Here is a 19,671-nt window from a genome sequence, read left to right as displayed (position 1 = left end):
CCGCCAACATCGTCAGAAGTGGGCCTTGGTCCTCTTGGTGCTGAGTGACAGCCTGAGAGAGCAGTGGAGATGGGGGAGTTTGGTGTTGGGTTGGGGGTTGTGTCATCTGTGGCTTTTTTACACTTCAGGAGGTGATCAGGTGCCAGAGGTGCCAGGCTGTGGCTGTGACCCCCATGGCAGCATCAGCAGCCAGTGTGATGCCGCTGGTCAGTGCCAGTGCAAGGTCAGTTCAAATCCCTGCCTTCTGTGAGGTCCAGCTCAGTCCACCACTGGGGCTGAAGAGAAGTCAGGTGGTACCTGAGGGGGTCCTGGGGCCTGGTCATGGGATGGGGTAGGTAGGGCTGTTCACAACTGTTAGTAAGTAGTGGGTGGGAAGACTGACCCCAGAGGCTTCTGGGGTCCAGCAGACACCCCTGAGTCCCTGCACACATCTTTTTGTCTGTCTCCCTCAGGCCCAGGTGGAAGGTCGTACTTGCAGCCACTGCCGACCCCACCACTTCCACCTGAGTGCCAGCAACCCGGAAGGCTGCCTGCCCTGTTTCTGCATGGGTGTCACCCAGCAGTGTGCCAGTTCGTCTTACTCACGCCAGCTGGTAAGAGCCAATCCGTCCCCTGCAGGTCAAGAGCACTGTCCCATCTGGGTGCCAGCCTCCCAGGAGGGTACCCATCTCCAGGCCTTTGTTACTGTGCACCTCAGCATTGAGGCCAGTGACCTGACTCCCGTTCCAAGACCTTCTGGGCTCTCTCAGCACTGAACATACCCCTTCATTTAACCCCAGGTGTCCCTCCCTCCAGCATGTCTCTCTCAGCCCTGGTCTCAGCGAGCCCCATGTCCTTCCCTGACATCTTTCTGTGCCCTGTCCACTTTGGTGTGTCTGACCTAGCTGACCCCTGTTCTTCCTTCTGACGCCAGATCTCTACCCACTTTGCTCCTGGGGACTTCCAAGGCTTTGCTCTGGTGAACCCTCAGCGCAACAGCCAACTGACGGGGGGCTTCACCGTGGAACCAGTGCCTGATGGGGCCCAGCTCTCTTTCAGCAACTTTGCCCACCTCGGCCAAGAGTCCTTCTACTGGCAGCTGCCAGAAACATACCAAGGAGACAAGGTAAGACATGAGTGGGCTCCCAGAGTGCCAGCTCTGAGCCAGGGCCTTGCTGAACATGAGACCAACAGGGACTCAGGAGCAAATTCGTGCTCTGCCATGTGGCTGCCATGTCATGATGCAGTGTGTGGCCTAAAGGTCCAACACCCCTCAGGTTACATCTCACTAACTAGACACCTAACTTCCCCAGCACAGGGTGGCTGGGATAATTGTGCCTGATACATACTGAGCACCCAGGTGATAATGACTGAGCTTTGAGGAGAGACCACAACATGTTCGTGGTGAGACAGTTTGGACCCCTCTGTGCTCATTGGTGCTGGTGTTGGGTGCTGGGTGCCGAGTGCTGGCATGGAAATTCTCAGATCATTTCTATGGAGCTCCGATTACACACCCACTTAAGGTATCATAAGCCATAACTACGTGAGCCAGCCAGAGGAAAGTAAAGCCAGAAAGATCAAGGACTTTACCTGAGTCCCAGGACTAGTGGCCGATAGTGGCAGGATTTGTATCCAGGTCAGACCTGCCCGTTAAAAGCTGAGCTAAGCAGATAGGGCCATCTTTGCAAGTCTGAAATGAGGTCTGACAGGAAGAGAGCATCATCAGGATGGTCTTGTGAATGGTAGGGCCTAAGAGGTGAACACCAGGGGCCTGGAGAGATGATGGTTCAGGTTGTTAGGAGTACTGGCTGCTCTCCCAGAGGACTCGGGTTCAATTCCTAGCACCCACATGGCAGCTTGCAGCTGTCTGTAACTTCAGTTCCAGGGAATCTGACACTGTCACACAGACATACATGCAGGCAAAACATCAATTAATGACCCTGAATAAAAATAAATAAAACTAAAATAATAAATAAAAGGTGACCCCCCAGGGCAGCCACATACGGGTCTCAAGGAGTCATGGACATAGTACCAGGGCAAATGGCACTTAGTGTGTGAGTTCCCCATCAGCTGAGGCCCGTGCCTAATCAGACACACCCCAGTCCACCCACGGCAGTGGGGCTTTGAGGCCTTCCAGTCACTGCTCCTTGGCGAGAAACAGGTGCTATCCTCTGTCCAACCTGACTGCCTTCTGGTGCATTCTTTCCCTTGGCTCCTTCTCTTCTGGCCTCTCTCAGACTTTTCTCTGTCTCCTCCCCTGGGGCTTCTCACTGTCCCACAGAGAGAAGCTCACTTTGCACGGCTACGCCGGGCTCACCAGGTATGCCCTTTGTTGAGTGGTGTGAAATGGGGAGGCTAAACAAGGCATGTCCATGGTTGCCCTCAGCCTGCATGGGAGATGCCCCTGTACCCATGGATGCCCCGCTTGAGCCTATACTGTCACTAAGCGAGTAGGAAGGGTGTGTGCTGTGCTGTGGCCCACCAGCCACGTGGTGTGTTCCTGGTGCCAACAGTTGGAGGTCTACTGAGAGAAAAACTAGCTTGACATTAATCCATGTGACTGTGCCTGGCTCCCCAGTTTCCCTGTGTATTTGCCAGCAATCACCATTAACCTATGCATGTGCTTCCAGTAGCCTGGAGTAACCCTCTGTGTCAGCCTCAAGATGGCACATGCCTCCCTCACCAGTCACTGTGGCCTTTCTTGCTGGTACCATGTATGGGGAAGAAGCTGTCTCTAACTCTGAGCCCTGTGAAGGCTGAGATGGCTTGTGACTTCCACCCCATCAGAACCGCACATCCCTCTCAGAGGAACAGTGGCGGGCAGCTGTGACAACTGGCAGGATCCTTGGGGACCCAGAGGGCAGGGGCCGGGCACAACGGGCATCACAGGTAACCTAGGGCAAGCGTAGGCTGTGTCTGGGGACCTAGGGATTGGACTTTGAACCAGAACCTAGGCTTTCCTGGTTCACCTTTCCCCAAGCCTGTCCAGGCCAGCATACTCCTGTGTTCTAAAGACACGCCAGAATGGCTTATGTAGTGCTGTGGACAGCTCCCCACTATCCCCCATGGCTATCACAGAACTTTCTATTCTTCCCTTGCTGGGCACCCTGGGCATGGTTCCTCCCCAGCAGACCCAGCCCACACTCATCCCAGAATGCTCTGCCTGACTTCTAGGAGTAAGAAGGCAAGCAGCACAGGCAGATGGGTGGCCCAGAGCGGGGGAATTGAATGGGGTGGGCTCAGCTTGGGGCAAGGCAGAGCCTCGTGTCTTTCTGTCCATCTGTTCCTGTCCTCTACTTCTTCCTCTCCTCGTCCCCCAGGTGGACGAGGCTCAGAGACGGATGGACGCTGAGATCTGGCAGCTCCTTACCAGCTTTGCTGCCCACCCCCACCCCCCTCCTCGTGGGCTGCACCCCAACCCCCAGCTAGCCACCGCTCTACGAGCAGGTCCCCCTTCCTCTTCCTCCTCTTCCTCCTCCTTTGCTTCTCTGTCTTCCCCAGCAGGCTCTCAGGTATGTACCCTGTCACTCACCGAGGGGCCCGCCCACCATGCTTCCTAGACTCTGGCCCCTTTCCAAAGCAATTTGATATTTCTTGAGACGCCCTGGACTATCACTGGCTTCAGGTGTCACTTTAACTACACCAGATACCGAGTCCGTTATAGTTAGACTTACGTTTTGAGACCGTCTCACTTCAGCCCAGGCTGACCTCAAGTTCAGAATCCTGTCTTAGCCTCTCAGGTGCTGGGAGAATAACTATGTCTGCCTGCTACTTGGTGTTTGGACTTGCTTTTCTTTTTCTTTCTTCTTTAGACAAGGTTTCTCTATAGAGACCAGGTTGGCCTTGAACCTGTGCTCATCCTCCTATCTTTGCCTCCAAAGTATCAAGATTAAAGATATATAGTATCATACCCAACTACTTTTTGTTTTTTTGAGACACTCTCACTCTCCTGTAGCCCAGGCTGACTAATTTATAGCCGAGGATGACCTTGAACTCCTGATCAACCTGCCTTTACCTCCCTAGTCCTGGGATAAGAAATGTGTGCTATTATATGCCGTTTATTTCATCTTTAGGATGGAACCCAGGGCTCCATGCAAGTTGAATAAAAGCTACCAACTGAGTTACATCCACAGCCCTCTGGCTACATTGTTGGTTTTTCTGGCTACTTTTTTTTTTTTTTCTTTTAAGATAGGATCTTATTATATAGACCAGGCTGGCCTGGAACCCACAGAGACCCTTTGCCTCCCAAATGCTGGGATTTAAAGGTGTGCACCATCACATTCAGCTCCGGCTACATTTTTTAATATATGTTTTTTTTAAAAAAAGAGAGAGCCACTGGATTTTTAGATGTTTACCAGTGGGCCCCATTGATCTTGGGGTCTTCCAGAAGGATACACCATATGTGAGGCAAACAGACCAAGAACGTGCTTAGAAAGAATATCCAGAGAACCTGGGCCCAAAGGGGAAACAGGTTGCCCAGAGGGCATGGTGGGCGTGTGCCATGGACTGGGTGGGTTCCGGGTCCATGCTGGGGTGCCTGTACCCCATTCTTACCTTCTCCTCTCTGATCTAGTTCTCACTTTCCTACGAGGGCTTCTCTCTGCTGCCTGGAAGCCTCTATTACTGGCAGCTGCCCCGAGCCTTCTTAGGGAACAAGGTAACCAGGAAGCGGAAGGGTCATGGGTGGTCAGAGGGTGCATTTATTAGGCACTTGCTGTGTGCTGTATTGTCAGTATAGAGGCAATTGCAGTGCTGGCCTCCCAGAACTCTCTACTGTTCTTACTTACCAGTCTTGCATTCTGGATGTCCCTACCTTTAGTGTGTGTTTGTGTGTGTGTGTGTGTGTGTGTGTGTGTGTGTGTGTGTGTGTGTGTACTTGCATATGCATATGAGCCTCTGGGACACAGTCTCTCATTGGACTGGAGCTCAACTAGTAGGCTGGCCACCCATGGAGTCCCTGAGGTCACTCTCTTCTGTCTCATCAGTGTTAGAATGCCCAGAACTTTTGGGTGGAGGGGTGCTCTGAGAAGCAAATCCAGGTCCCCATGTGTGCACATAAACACTTTACCAGTGGAGCCACCACTACTGCCCTGGGTGCTGTTACTGTTGATATGGCTTCTGCCTTGCCTCCTTGTCTCTCCACGACAGAGAGCCTCTTCAGACTGTGTGTACCTAGGGGCCTTGGGTCAGTGCTTAAGGCCCAGGTCTGGGTTCCAACAGTGGGAGGAGGGAGGCAGGGTTTGATTAACACATGCAAGACTGTTTTCAGAGGCCAGGCTAGGCCAGGCAGGTCCAGAGGAAGTGAGGTAAGAGCCTACCAGAGGCCTTCAAGTGTGTTCTCTGTGCTAAGATCAGTGTGTCGCTGTATGCGTCCTGAGCTGTGTAATCATCTAGGAGCCTTTAAAGTATATTTACTCCTATTTGCAGACGAGGGAAGTAGAGTTCAGCGTAAGCGACTTGTGCACAGTTGTCCGGACAGCAGAGCTGGCATCTGAGCCCAGGCTTTTCCACTATAGTCCTTGCTTGACACTCCTGTGTGGCACACGCCTTCCACTTCCTAGAAAGCTGCTCCCAGATGACACTGTGAACTCACTGACGTCCAAAACAAACAGGAAACCAGTTGTTTCGGTTGTAATCTGGTTATGCTGAGTTCCTTACCACACCCTGGAGTTGTTAGAGAATAGCCTGGGGCCTATGTCACCCAGAGCCTGGTGTGTAGCCAACTGGTGTTTGATCAATGTTCACCCACTGAATGAACGCACTTGAGCCAGACAGACACCCTGTGCTGGGTAGTTTTCAGCCAGTTGTCTGCCCTGGTGATGGAGGAGAGGGAGGAAAGTCCAATGGGCAGAGCTGGGACCTCAGCTGCCAGTTTGAAAGAGTCCTTTGCAACAAACCTAAGGCTTCTAGTCAAGACTACAAAGACACAAGTCCAGTTGGCTTGCCCACAGTAAAGAACAAACAAACAAACAATAACAATCAAACAATAGAATGGCTGGTGAAACCACGGGGTCCAAGGATGGGGTCCAAGGATGACGGCAGGATCCAGGCATTCAAATTAGGGCGTTTTTTTCTCATTCTGTAGCTTCTGGTCCCATGGTAGTTGGGAGTTTCCCTGTCCTAAAAAAAAGTGCTATGTGTACTGTTCATCCCCCAGCTGGGGAGAGGTGCACATGGCCACATTGTGTCTGGTCACACTGGGACTGATCCCACCCATCTCCCTTCCTGATCCAGAACTGTCAATTGGGCAGGCCTGGCTGGCTTGCTCTCCACAGCAATGGGGGGTGGGGGGGGACACCTGTATGTACAGGAAGGTTGTTCTATAAAGAGAACAAGGAGGAGACTGGAGAGGTGGCTCAGAGGTTACGAGCATTGGCTGCTCTTTCAGCGGACCCAGGTTCAATTCCCAGCACCCCATGGTGGCTCACAACCCTCTGAAACTCCAGTGCTAGTGGATCCCAAGTGCCAGGGATCTAAGGCCTCTTTTGACCTCCACAGGCTTCCGTACACTCAGGTTTATTATACTCACATATATACCCTTGTGAACACACACACCTAAAATAAATACTTTAAAAGAGAGAGAGAAGGAACAAGGATGTAGTTCACAGAAAGAAGGAAGTAAATTCTCCGTAGACCCAAAGCCAGTAGCCCAGGAAACTAGGCCTCAGAACCCATGCAGAGCCAACCCCTAGGCTAAAATTTCTAGTCTTGGCAGCCTCGCTCTGGGAGTTACTGTTACTCTTGTCATCTTGTGGGAAATGCCTACACATAAAAAGGGACTCAGAGCTTGCTGTGACTGTCAGGCAATGGAGAATGGGAAGGATGTCCTCCCATGAGGAGGCTGAGGAGGAACTGACAGAGGGGCCTTTTCCAGCTCTCTGTCGTGAGAGCTCTGGCCTTCTGAGGTTAGGGTGTAACACAAAGGAGCAAGAGGCTCTGCCCCTCACCTGTGTGATCTTGTCCCTCCGCAGGTGGCAGCCTATGGCGGGAATCTACGGTACACCCTCTCCTACACATCTGGGCCACAGGGCAGCCCACTCTTGGACCCCGATATCCAGATTACGGTAAGCTCATTAAAATCCACAATAGTTAGGCAGAAGAGAACATGGAAGCCCTGTTCCCAACACCCAGCTAGCCAATGTGGTCTCTCCTTGCCCCTACCTGGCTGGCTACTCCCCAGATCTTAGCCTGGATGCTGGCCATGGGGGCAGTGGGCAGGCATATGAGCTTAGGGGTGTGGACAGACAAGAGGACAAATGTTTGGGCGAGCATGGGGTTGGTGGATACCCCTGCCTTAAGTAGCCCTAACCACCCTTTCTAACCTTTCTGCTGTCTCTGCAGGGGAATAACATCATGTTGGTGGCCTCTCAGCCTGCGCTACAGGGCCCAGAGAGGAGGAGCTTTGAGATCATCTTCCGAGAGGTGGGTGGCACTTGGCTTTGATTGCCTAGGCACACGGGTCTACAAGTTCAGGAGGCCTAGCCCAGAGCTTCCACTGACACCTGCTGTGCCCCTACACAGGAGTTCTGGCGGCGGCCAGATGGACAGCCTGCAACCCGAGAGCATTTGCTCATGGCCCTGGCAGATCTGGATGAACTTCTGGTTCGGGCCACGTTCTCCTCAGTGCCACGGGCAGCCAGTATCAGTGCCGTGAGCCTAGAAGTGGCTCAGCCAGGACCCTCCGGTGGACCCCGAGCCCTCGAGGTGGAAGAGTGCCGCTGCCCCCCAGGCTATGTTGGCTTGTCCTGTCAGGTGGGTGTGTGGCTGGCTAGCCTGGCTGCATCTGCTCTATGGTGTGTACAAAGTGATTGGTCAGTAACCATGGTTGTAGGCTGTAACTGCTCTCTTGAGTGAGGCGACATCTCTTCTCACATTGTCACGGTCACTCCTGAATAGCCAAGCCATCTCTTTAACTAATAGAAGCAGACTGTCCAAGGGAGAGGTGACTTACCCAAGGGCACACAGCCAACATGTGGAAGACTAACTTGAACCTAGGTCTGGTGGACTCCGAAGTCTGTTTGCCCTGACCACCAGCCTGCACTGCGTAAAGAATGGCATACTTTCAGATAGGAAGATGCTCTCAAGCACATAAGACTCTCAGAGCTGAGCAGTGACATGCCTCAGGCGCACAGTATAGAGTGATGTCATAGGCTTGAGGAGAAGCACATGGGGACCAGGCCTGCAGCCGGGTTACTAGGAATAGCTTACAACAGGGCCCTGAGGTGGGGGAAGTCACGCTGCTATAAGCATCCCGTGATCAGAGCCAGACAGGGACAATGTGTGTGCTGGTTGTGGACAAAATGAACAGAACAGAAATGTCGAGGCATGGTGTGCTGTGTAGTGAGGTAGGACAGAGGACTATCATTTTGAAGCTCCTGGGAGCCTCTGCCAGATGTGGCTCCAGGTGGGCAGGAGTTCACCCTACACATGGCATCGACCCAGTCAACATCCGATGAGGTGGCGGAACCCTTCCCAGGGGTGCGGGGGGCAGGGAGGTCAGGAGTGGTTACAGCTGTAGCAGGCCCACATCTCTACACTTTAATGTCTCTGTGCCTTATCTGGGGCCACAGACTTCCCAAATCCCAGCGTGGAAACTCATGCTCCTCAGAGATGCCAAGTTTCCCTCACTTGAAGGAGGAGCAGTTGGGAAGAGCCTCTGTGCCCTGTGCACACTGTAGCAGCTCAGCTCAAGCGATCCACCAACTGACCGTGTATTGTGGAAAGGAAGCCTTTGGCCGCTTTGACAGAAGGGGCGGGGGAAAGAGAGAGAACTGCCTGCTCTCCAGACCTTCATCTCCAACACCTGCCATGCTGTGTGCTTTTTCTACCACTATTGCCTGTTTGGCTTTGGTTTTGGTTTTGGTTTGGTTTGAATTTTCAAGGCAGAGGCTTATGTAGCTCAGGCTAGCTTTGAGCTTAGTATATATCAGGGGCTAGCCTTGAACATCCCAGTTTTCCTGTCACCGTTCCCAAAGTGCTTGGATTACAGGTGTGTACCACCAGGCCTAACAAGATTACCAACTAGTGCATGCAGTAGTGGTGCCAGTGATAGAGACTGGCAAGATGGTGTCGGCAGCAAAGGCATTTTCCACAAAGCCCTGACCTCAGTTCATCTCCCTGGACCCACATTGTTGAAAGAGAGCCCTGACTCCTACAAGCTGTCCTCTGACCTCCATACATACACCGTGGCTCATACACACTCACCCAAATACATAAATACACGTAAAAATATCTCCGAGGGCCCTCTCTCCCAAGTGATCTTCCCAGCTCACTTCCCCCATTTAGCTGTGAAGTGTTTCTAGAAAGATCTTTCCCAGCAGAACTTTCTCAGGAACCAAGGTCTTTGAAGTGAGGCAGGTTCCCCATTAAGAATATACTACATTTCTCCAAGCTAACACTGCCTGGGCACACTGAGCCCTGTCTCCTCCTGAAGCCATGAGAGATGAGAGACAGGCCAAGGCCTCTTGAGAGAGCTTGGGGATGGGGACTGGCCTGGGATGTTCTTTCCTAGAGCCAGTGGGGACTAGACACTGGAAAGCGCAGGAGAAGGCTACGTCTGCTGACTCTGGGTGGAACCCTGTGGCCAATGAAGACCAACTTTCCTCTGTCCACTAGGACTGTGCCCCAGGCTACACTCGCACTGGGAGCGGACTGTACCTTGGTCACTGCGAGTTGTGTGAATGCAACGGCCACTCTGACTTGTGTCACCCAGAGACTGGAGCCTGCTCGGTGAGCTGCAAGCAGGGCTAGGCTGGGGGGTGGGCAGTGGAATGGGGAGGGGCCTTGGTATGGTAATGCCTGCTTCCAGGACAAGTTCACAGGAGAGCACTGGGGTGAATAAAGCAGGCGAGCATGGTAGGAGCCAGAACTATGGAACGCTATTCTTTGTAAAGGAAGCTCTGGCTCCTCATTGCTTACACCCAAATGGCTAACGCTATTGCAACAAAGACTGATTACAGAGGCTTGGGGGTGGTGATGGTGGTGATGGTGGTGGTGGTGGTGGTGGTGGTGGTGGTGGTGGTAGTGGTGGTGGTAATGGCGGTGGTGATGGTGATGATGGTGGTGGTGATGGTGGTGGTGATGGTGATAATGGTGGTGGTGGTGGTGATGGTGGTGATGATGATGGTGATGGTGGTGGTGGTAGGGTTCAAACCTTGGTAAATGTACCTTTCATGCATTTTTTTTGGAGTGATATGTGTATGGCCTCACAGGTACATGGCCAGGATACAGAGAGTTGATAGAGTCCCAAACTCAGTATGAAACAAGGAACACACTATATTAACATCCCACACGAGGCTGTCTTTACAGAAGATTGTATGTGCTCCTTACTGGGTTTTTGGTTTTTGATGTATATGGGTGTTTTTGCCTATGTCTGCGTACCATGTGCATGCCTGGTGCTTATGGGGTTCAGACAGGGGCGTCGGGAGATTCCTTTGTATTGCAGATGGCTGTGAGACAACACGTGGGTTCCAGGAATTGAACCAACCAGTATTCTTAACCACTGAGCCATCTCTCCAGTCCACCTCCGTGTGTTTTTTTTTTTTCTACAGTGAAACATGTATCTTCAAGGCTCTGTGCCCAGATGTATACCTTTGCTTTGCTTTAATAACACACACACACACACACACACACACACACACACACACACTCTTCTCTGCTATTTTTTTCTGAGATAGCTGACTCTGTAGCCAAGGATGATCTTGACCTCCTGACCCTCCTGCATCCCTCTCAGTTGCTGATGCTGCTGACACATCACTAAGCCCAGGTCTAGATGAATGTTTTGATTTCTCCAGGTCCCCGTGGGTATTCTTTTCAGCACGGCTGAGCTGACGGGCATCTCTGTAATTAAATCCATGTGTCCTTCCACAACTCTTTTTTTAAGACATGTGTATAGGTCTATGGTTTCTGGGTCAGGGTGTTGGATGAGTTTAGCTTCATGGCTGGTGTCTGACACCCTTGTACCCTGCAGCGATGTCAGCACAACACAGCCGGTGAGTTCTGTGAGCTGTGTGCAACGGGTTACTATGGAGATGCCACGGCTGGGACGCCTGAGGACTGCCAGCCCTGCGCCTGCCCGCTAACCAACCCAGAGAACATGTGCGTGCTTTGCTCAGATCCAGGGATGAACTCCCGCTGGAGGGTGGGAGGCAAGCTGGGAAGGGGGCTCCTGGGGCCTGACATCTGCCTGCCTGCCCCAGGTTCTCCCGCACCTGTGAGAGCCTCGGAGCTGGAGGGTACCGCTGTACCGCCTGTGAACCTGGCTACACCGGGCAGTACTGTGAGCAGTAAGTAGGGAGTGGGAAGAGAAGGGGTGAATGAGAGACTCCCAGGCCAGAGTCCTGCAGGGTGTGCCTCAGAAAAGTCTCTACCATGGTCCCCGCTGTTCCAAACACTTCCCATGCTCATGCCACCCTTGGGATGAGCAGGTGCTTATGGCTCCATTCTTCAGGCATATGGCTTGCTCTACCAGCTGGGATTGGGATAAACCTCTTGAATCATTTGGAGGTGTTGTTTTGTTTTGTTGATAAGGCACGGGGGTCTCACTGTGTAGCCCAGGCTACACTGCTTCCAGTGTTGACACTGTGGAGTGTGCAACCACCCCTGGAAACTTCTTGAGTTCTTACTGTTCAGATTGTTATGTGCTGTTTCCTGTGTACAGAACATTGTAACCCCAACCCCACCCCTTCCTGGCTAATTCCTCTCAGCCTTCAAGACTCAGCCTCTTGCGTTTATTCAACACTTTTTGGAGGGTGAACAGGTTAAAACAGGGTCTCAGTGTAAGCCTAGACTGGCCTCCAACTCTGTGTAATCCAGACTGGCCTGAAATCTCAGCCTCCCAAATTACAGGTGTGGGTTTTGCCTTGCAGGGCTCAGCACATTTCTATTGAGCATCTATTATGTGTCTGTGCCATGTGCTGAGGTGCCAGGGATAAACTGGCAAACTGTGTCAGCCCTATGGAGTCTGCAACCCAAAATAGATGAACCGGAGGAAAAGCAGCTATGAGATAAACATTTCCAAACTTGACCGGTTCTCTGGAAGCACTGTGTGGCATGCTCGAGGGGACCCATGACAGCATAGGAGCCATGCTTGTAGTGTCTCTGATCTCACTTCTACCTGGCCCCTGTTCCCTTCCCTTGTTTTCACTTTATATAAACTTTGTCCCAGACCAGGGACCTTGCTGTGTCCCCTGCTGTGCCTCCACACCAAGCGTGGTGTCTGGTCCACTAGTTCTCTAGTAAATGTTTGTTGAATGACTGCTTTCCTGGAGAATAGCAGGCTTATCTCTTCATTGCCTAGCCTACTAGCAACTTCTGTCTCAGCTCCTCGAGGAGCCATGTTAGAGCTTCCCTGGGCCCCAGAGTCCTTCTGGGACCCTGAGCTTGCTCAGTATACCATGGGCAGCTGGCTGAGCTGGCTCCTCAGATTCCCTGTTAGACTCTAGATCCCTTGAGGCTTACAGAGCTGGTCCCTGTTCCTCTTAACAGGTGTGCTCCAGGCTATGAGGGTAACCCTAATGTACAAGGAGGCCGGTGCCAGCCACTGAGTAAGTAGGACCATGGCCTAGGGTAGTGGGAGAGAGAGTTGTGGATCCCAGGGAGTGTGAGGGATGGAGTTCTGAGGTCGGGGTGAGGCTTTGGGAGACACTGTTTTATGCTGGAGCCTTTCTGGCTGAAAGACCTCCTTCCACCACTCCTTTAGCCAAAGAGTCCCTGGAGGTTCAGATCCATCCCTCTCGGAGTGTGGTTCCCCAAGGCAACCCACACTCACTGAGGTGCCAGGTCAGTGGGAGTCCACCCCACTACTTCTACTGGTCCCGTGAAGACGGGCGTCCCTTGCCCAGTGGAGCTCAACAGCGGCATCAAGGTACTTACCCACCTACTGCCCGCTCTGTCCCATGAGTCAGCCCTGTTCCTGTCCTACTGGGGGGCTCGTAGAGCTGGACCTGGACAAGTCTCTCCCCACCCCAGGCTCTGAGCTCCACTTCCCTAACGTGCAACCCTCGGACGCCGGTGTCTACATCTGTACCTGCCGAAACCTGATTCACACCAGCAACAGCAGGGCTGAGCTACTGGTCGCTGGTGAGTCCCCGCTTGCCTGTCCTCTCTAGAACCTGCCTAGAGAGGATGGTGTCTGCTGGACAAGGATATTAGCTGTGAAGAATCGGGAAGATGATAGATTCACACCTATTCCTGAGGCAGAGTCCACCGGACTCACTATGAACCATAAGGATGAAGGGAAAAGATACTGCCTTGGGTCTGGGTGCCATTTACTGAGATGAGGAAGGCTCAGCCTGTAAAGTATCTTTATTTGGGTTTCCCCAAAGCAGAGACACTGTAGGATTCCAGCAAGGGAGGGGGACAGAGAAGAGAAGGTGTCAGACAGGGAGGACATGGTCAAGTGAATAACCGCTATAAGCAGATTTTCCAGAGCTATTTAATGTGGACAAAGAAATTGGGAACTCTAGAGTCGCTATGTCCTACTTGGTCTGTGTGTCCCAGCTTATCTTGGTCATTAGCTGAGTTTTATTCAAGACAGGCCCTGGATAGGACCCACCAAGCTCCAAGGCCAACCTGTCAAGCTGGGGCAAAGGCTTCTGGGAAAGCTGCTCATTCATCACTTTATAGAAAGTACAGCATAGGCAGGGAAAAGACATGAAGGTCGGACTCTGACAAGAGCGGTTGACAGAAGTAAGAGCTGGAGTAGACACACGGAGCATGTGGAAACTCTGAGGACCGTGGCTCTGAGCAGGGTGCCATGGCACCCACCTTTAATGTGCATGCTCACGAGGCTGACATGGGTGGATCTCCAGATGGAGGCCAGCCTGGACTATGGAAGCAAGAGCCTGTCTAGGAGGGAAGAAAAGTTAACTCTGAAGAGAAGTCGAGTAAGCAGTGCAGAGGCATCTGGGAATACATGGAACTGAAGGGGATGTTTGCAGACATGATTTCTAGAGCAAACTGGTCAGTGAAGCAGGGGACGGGGATTGATATGGTGCAGGAGGAAGTCCTCGGGAAGGATCCAGAACTCTGAAATGCAAGGCAGGCAGAAACATGGTCACATCCTTCAGGGACCAAGGAGGAGCAAGGGAGAGTTAAACTGCGGGAGGGGGAGGGGCACGTTAGGGGAGAGGGTTAGACTTGGGGGGGGTAGACTTCATAGGGGAAGGTTAGACACTGGATGGGCATAGAAATAAACCTGACTAGCAGGTTCTGTCTTCTAACAAGTTAAGTTGAAGCCATAGGCTTTAGGGTGGGAGGGTGGGTTGGCAGGTGAAGGGAGCTGGGAGGAAGTGAGAGATAGCTGTCTCGGGACTCAAACCGGAAGCAGATGGAGAAGCCAGAAAGTGTGAAGTGTTGAGAGCTCATCCGTGGCCTGGGATGATGAACCCGGGCCAGTATGCTCCCACTGGACCACATGCTGGCTAATCAGAGAGAGACTTGGTAAGGTTCAGCCAGGAAGGTGCAGGGAGGCACCAGGAGGTGGAACGGCATCGCAGCTGTACTAGGAAGGAAGAGATGTCCAAAGGAGGGGGACCGGGGATGTCATGGCTTAGTTGGGAGAGGGCTTGCCAACAATGTACAGAGCCTTGCATTGGGGTTTGAGATACGGCTCAGTGGTTAAGAGTATATGTTGCTCTTTAGTGTAGGCTGCCTACAGTCACCAGTTTCTCCAGCTTCAAGGGGATCCGATAGCCTCTTCTGGTCTCGGTAGGCACCTGTACTCACATGCATATGCACACAGCCACATAGACACACACTATACATACATACATACATACATACATAATAAATATATAATTATGTATCTATTACATGTTTATATTTTATATATTATATATTAGTTATATAGTACATATTTATATTTTATTTTAAAGGTATATATTATATAAAAACTAGATGTGGTAGCACAAACCTGTAATCCCAGCATTTGGGAAGTTGAGGCAGGAGGATCAAGAATTTAAGGTCATTCTTAGCTACAAAGGAATTTGAAGCCAGCCTGCAGTACATGAGACTCCATCTCAAAAGAAAAAGTACTCAAGGCACAGAGGCAGGAAGAGCTCTATGAGTCTGAGGCCATCCTGGTCTACAGAGTGAGTTCCAGGCCAGCCAGGGAAACAGAGGAAGACCTGTCTCATAGAAGGGGTCGGGAAAGCAGGCCTAAGAGAAAGTGCCAGAACCAGGACGTGGAGCTCACTGGAGACTTCCCACTCGCAGAAGCTCCCAGCAAGCCCATCACGGTGACAGTGGAGGAACAACGGAGCCAGAGTGTGCGGCCCGGAGCTGATGTCACCTTCATCTGCACTGCTAAGAGCAAAGTGAGCCAACAAGGGAGCAGTGGGGGAAGTCTTCTGGGCTCCCTGAGCCCACACATCTCTCTCACCCTGCTGCCGGCTTGCAGTCCCCAGCCTACACCCTGGTATGGACCCGTCTGCACAATGGGAAGCTGCCTTCCCGAGCTATGGACTTCAACGGCATCCTGACCATTCGCAACGTGCAGCCAAGTGACGCGGGCACCTACGTGTGTACTGGCTCCAATATGTTCGCCATGGACCAGGGCACAGCCACGCTGCATGTTCAGGGTATGCCTCGTTGTGATTGGAGCCTGGCCCCAGGGCTCCCCCTATGTGCTCTGAACAAGGACAAGCTGTATGTCAGCCCTCCTGAGGCGTATGTCCTGGTTGAGGTGACCCTAATGAGAGAGCAGACACAGACACTTGTGTGTGGTGATGAAAGCCAGGGGTGGGAGGGATTAAAGGGCGAGAAGTGAGGGGAAGATTGTAGAGGCCTGTCACGCCATCCGTTGGAGGTCGAGGCAGAAGTTCTGTGAAGCTAAGGAGTCTGGGTAGCAATGTGAAGCCTCTTCAGAAAGAGGAGGGAGGGTGCCATGGGCGGGTCTTAGGTAAGGAAGCAACAGGGCCCGTGATGTTTCCAAACCCTCGCCCTCAGCTACTTCATGGAGGAATGGTTATGCAGGGCTGAAATAGAAGCAGAGACTGGCAAGGGGCTATAGCTGCGTGTTGGAGGACAGTCCCCACCCTGACTGTGTCTTATCCTTGCTTTCTTAGTCTCAGGTACCTCTACTGCCCCGGTGGTCTCCATACACCCGCCACAGCTCACTGTGCAGCCAGGACAACAGGCTGAGTTCCGCTGTAGCGCCACGGGGAACCCCACCCCCACTCTGGAATGGATAGGTGAGACTGGCTGTCCTGGGTGAGGAGGACAAGGGCCAGTCCCAGGGTATGCTGACCCATGTCTCCCGACCAGGGGGTCCTAGCGGCCAGCTTCCTGCAAAGGCTCAGATCCACCACGGCAGCATCCTGCGCCTTCCAGCCATCGAGCCCTCGGATCAGGGCCAGTACCTGTGCCGTGCCCACAGCAGCGCTGGGCACCATGTGGCCAGGGCCATGCTTCAGGTCCACGGTGAGAGGGCAGGCTTCGAGGTGGGAGTGGGGATGGGAGAGGCTCAGAGAGGCATCCTCACAGGGATTCTGTCTGCAGGGGGCAGTGGACCCAGGGTCCAGGTGAGCCCCGAGAGGACCCAGGTGTATGAGGGCCGCACAGTGAGGCTGTACTGCAGGGCAGCAGGGGTACCCAGTGCCAGCATCACCTGGAGGAAGGAGGGAGGCAGCCTGCCCCCACAGGTGAGCCAGCCTGGCTGTCCCAATAAGAGTCCCAGCACTCATCTGTCTGTCCCTCCATCCTTCTCCTTCCCTCCCTCAGGCTCCCTGAACCTCCTACTTAGACTCTATACTCCAGTCCCTCTTGCATCCCACTCCTTTACAGCCTAACTCCATGGTCCACAGTTCCATAGTGACTCCATTCTAATAGTCCCCAACTCATCTTGGTGTAGGGCTTGATCCTTCCAAGTCTGCCCTGGCCCCCTCACTAATACCTGAGGCTTCTCTCCATGTGGCAGGCCCGGTCAGAGAACACAGACATCCCCACACTGCTCATCCCAGCGATTACAGCCGCTGACGCTGGCTTCTACCTCTGTGTGGCCACCAGCCCCACAGGCACCGCCCAGGCCCGCATTCAGGTGGTCGTCCTCTCAGGTATGGGGCCTCCCTCCGGGGCTGGCATTATGGGAGAGGTGAGCCGAGGCTCTCTGAGGCATGCTTACTCTGCTGTGGTTACAGCTCCAGGTGGCAGCTCGGTGCCAGTCAGGATCGAATCCTCGTCACCATCTGTGACTGAAGGGCAGACGCTTGACCTCAACTGTGCGGTGATGGGGTTGACCTACACCCAGGTCACATGGTACAAGCGAGGGGGCAGCCTGCCTCCCCATGCCCAGGTAGGAGGCTTTTCTAGCCTGGGGTTGGTACTCAGGACAGAGGCACAGGCTGTGGATAGCCTGTGAGTAGAGGGAGAGTGGGAAGAAAGGGGGGAGTGGGAGGTGTCTTGGTGCTTCAGCTGCGGAGCCACCCTGCTGTCCTGTGGTGTAGTTTCAGGACATTTCCCTTCCTCCTGGCTCGCAGCCTAGCGTGAATGGCTCAGAGTAGAGCCTGTGAGTTGGATGACTGAATTACTGCAGCTCAGAGAGAGTTGTAATCCCAGATATAGCCTCTTCCTTACCTTTGCTCTGCCTGGCCCAGGTCCACGGCTCCCGGCTGCGGCTCCCCCAGGTCTCACCAGCGGATTCTGGAGAATATGTGTGCCGAGTGGAGAGTGACTTGGGCCCTAAGGAGGCTTCCATTGTTGTCTCTGTCCTTCACAGCCCTCATTCAGGCCCCAGCTATACCTCAGGTGAGGTGGCAGCAGAGCCAACAGGGACAGCTCTCTCAGGCACAGAGAAGGATGCCTGTGATTTCTCCAGAGCCATCAGGATGCAGGGGCATCTTGTCAGCCTCTGCTGCCTGCTCTGGAAGCCAGAAGTCTGGGGTGGAAGGAATTCTTCCTCTTGCCTCAAGCTTCCCAAGGATCTCCCTGTACACAGTAGTGTTGGCTTCCACACCAAGTCAGGAGTTAGGCTGATATGGGTTCAAATCTGGGCTCTGCCCTTCATCAACCTCGAGGTGGTTCTTTAACCTCTGGTGACCCCCATTTTCCTGTTCTGGGTAGACTGTGCCATTTGTAGGCGAACCACTGGTTATGGGTGTGGTTTTAGCACCTGTCAGGTCAGAATATGATATGGTAAAGTCAGGGTATGCATAGGTGACGTGGGCCAGTGAAGCATGCTGGGAAGCTATGGCAGGTGTTCTGAAAAGGGAGCAGCATCATTACTATGCATATTCTTACCTGGACTGACAGAGAAAGTCCTTGGGTGCCTACATCTTGTCACCTTGAGGTCCTATGGGTGGCAGAGTCCTGACCTGGAAGTGGGCAAGGAAAGGGCACCCACTACTCCACTCAGGGGGCCAGAGGTTCAAGGGTGGGCCTCCAACCACCCTCTCTGTGCCCAGCCACTGGCAGCACTCCACCCATCCGCATTGAATCCTCGTCCTCCCATGTGGCCGAAGGACAAACCCTGGATCTGAACTGCGTGGCGCCTGGGCAGGCACAGGTGTCATGGCACAAACGTGGAGGCAGCCTTCCTGCCAGGCACCAGGTAAAGCCTTCCTTGGGCCAGCCTGCTAAGGGGAATGGATGGGAACACTTTAAGCCCTGCCTAAACCCCAATCCACCCCATTCGCAGTCCCATGGTCCCTTGCTGAGACTACACCAGGTGTCCCCTGCCGACTCAGGCGAGTATGTGTGTCATGTCGTCCTGGGCTCTGAGCACATAGAAACCTCTGTCCTGGTCACCATCGAACCTGCTGAGTCCATCCCTGGTGAGTGGCTCCCAGTGATACAGAAAGTTGCAAGAGGCAAAAGATTTTCAGAGTATGGCATCCTCATCTATAACTGCTACTGCTAGCTGGGGACAGGCGACCATCCCAGCTCTGGCTTCAGGGCTCTGCCTAGGCAAACTGCTTTGTCTGAATGACCCAGGTCTTCCATCACGGTCTTCTTGGCCATGTCTGTCCCTTGGTCTCCTGTCTCCCTTCTCCCTCCTAGCCTTACTGCCTGCCCGTCTTACTTACTGTCTGTCTGTCTTTCTACTTCCGGCTATGAGGAAACCATGGGTTCTTCATTAGAATTATCTTCATCAGGATCTCAAGACAGGGCTGTCAAATTTCTGAAATGGGGGTCTGAGCTCAGATTACAAGGTTGAGCCAGCTCTAAGAAGGAGTTTCAGCCCTGCCTCTTGGAAAGTATCTGTTACCATCCCCCTGTTCCTCCAGCCCCTGGACCTGTCCCTTCTGTCAGAATTGAGTCCTCATCCTCCACCGTGGCTGAGGGTCAGACACTGGATCTCAACTGTGTGGTGGCAGGACAGGCCCACGCACAGGTCACATGGTACAAGCGTGGGGGCAGCCTGCCTGCCCGGCATCAGGTACTCACTCCTAGAATGTGGAAGGGTATGTGGGTGGTAGGCTACATAGGGGTCACAGCCTGGCAGGCAGATATGGAGCCCCTGCTGGACTCCAGGAAGCCCTCTTATATCCCCATCATGGCTGGCTAGGTCCGCGGCTCCCGCCTGTACATCTTCCAGGCCTCCCCAGCGGATGCTGGAGAATATGTTTGCAGGGCAGGCAATGGGCAGGAAGCCACCATCACAGTCACAGTCACAGGCAACCAAGGGGCCAACTTTGCCTACCGTGAGTAGCCCACTCGGCTGGCCTGGGATGTAGAGGGAGGGGAGGCTGGGGC

General features: G+C 53.2%; 2 protein-coding genes across 2 annotated transcripts in view; both read left to right on the top strand.

Annotated features, from left to right (window-relative positions):
• Nucleotides 1-19,671, top strand: part of LOC117708381 (basement membrane-specific heparan sulfate proteoglycan core protein) — a 99,227-nt gene that overhangs the window by 52,125 nt on the left and 27,431 nt on the right. The window contains exons 31-54 of the mRNA XM_034501976.2: nt 129-223; nt 453-593; nt 914-1,105; nt 6,951-7,043; nt 7,321-7,401; nt 7,501-7,731; nt 9,595-9,708; nt 10,949-11,076; nt 11,178-11,264; nt 12,466-12,524; nt 12,680-12,844; nt 12,949-13,059; nt 15,196-15,296; nt 15,380-15,560; nt 16,047-16,172; nt 16,246-16,401; nt 16,480-16,622; nt 16,898-17,033; nt 17,118-17,272; nt 17,574-17,724; nt 18,381-18,526; nt 18,614-18,749; nt 19,203-19,354; nt 19,484-19,619. Of these exons, the coding sequence (XP_034357867.1) occupies nt 129-223; nt 453-593; nt 914-1,105; nt 6,951-7,043; nt 7,321-7,401; nt 7,501-7,731; nt 9,595-9,708; nt 10,949-11,076; nt 11,178-11,264; nt 12,466-12,524; nt 12,680-12,844; nt 12,949-13,059; nt 15,196-15,296; nt 15,380-15,560; nt 16,047-16,172; nt 16,246-16,401; nt 16,480-16,622; nt 16,898-17,033; nt 17,118-17,272; nt 17,574-17,724; nt 18,381-18,526; nt 18,614-18,749; nt 19,203-19,354; nt 19,484-19,619 (3,216 nt within the window). The remainder of the gene's footprint in view (nt 1-128; nt 224-452; nt 594-913; nt 1,106-6,950; nt 7,044-7,320; nt 7,402-7,500; nt 7,732-9,594; nt 9,709-10,948; nt 11,077-11,177; nt 11,265-12,465; nt 12,525-12,679; nt 12,845-12,948; nt 13,060-15,195; nt 15,297-15,379; nt 15,561-16,046; nt 16,173-16,245; nt 16,402-16,479; nt 16,623-16,897; nt 17,034-17,117; nt 17,273-17,573; nt 17,725-18,380; nt 18,527-18,613; nt 18,750-19,202; nt 19,355-19,483; nt 19,620-19,671) is intronic.
• On the top strand, nt 1,375-4,970 carry LOC143442248 (uncharacterized). Its single transcript, XM_076933528.1, has 6 exons — nt 1,375-1,383; nt 2,261-2,299; nt 2,767-2,868; nt 3,300-3,491; nt 4,553-4,636; nt 4,965-4,970. The coding sequence occupies exons 1-6, from the start codon at nt 1,375-1,377 to the stop codon at nt 4,968-4,970; spliced, it is 432 nt and encodes a 143-aa protein (XP_076789643.1).

This window comes from Arvicanthis niloticus, chromosome 5 (genome assembly GCF_011762505.2).
Source record: "Arvicanthis niloticus isolate mArvNil1 chromosome 5, mArvNil1.pat.X, whole genome shotgun sequence".
Classification (NCBI taxonomy): domain Eukaryota; kingdom Metazoa; phylum Chordata; class Mammalia; order Rodentia; family Muridae; genus Arvicanthis; species Arvicanthis niloticus.
The sequence above is the reverse complement of the archived record's forward strand: the minus strand, read 5'-3'. Positions and strand labels throughout refer to the sequence as shown.

Excerpts from the sequence above, each read along its gene's own strand:
- LOC143442248 (XM_076933528.1), top strand. Across the intron at positions 2,300-2,766 it reads GGCTACGCCGGGCTCACCAG|AACCGCACATCCCTCTCAGA; the intron begins GTATGCCCTTTG and ends CCACCCCATCAG. Across the intron at positions 3,492-4,552 it reads CTTCCCCAGCAGGCTCTCAG|TTCTCACTTTCCTACGAGGG; the intron begins GTATGTACCCTG and ends TCTCTGATCTAG.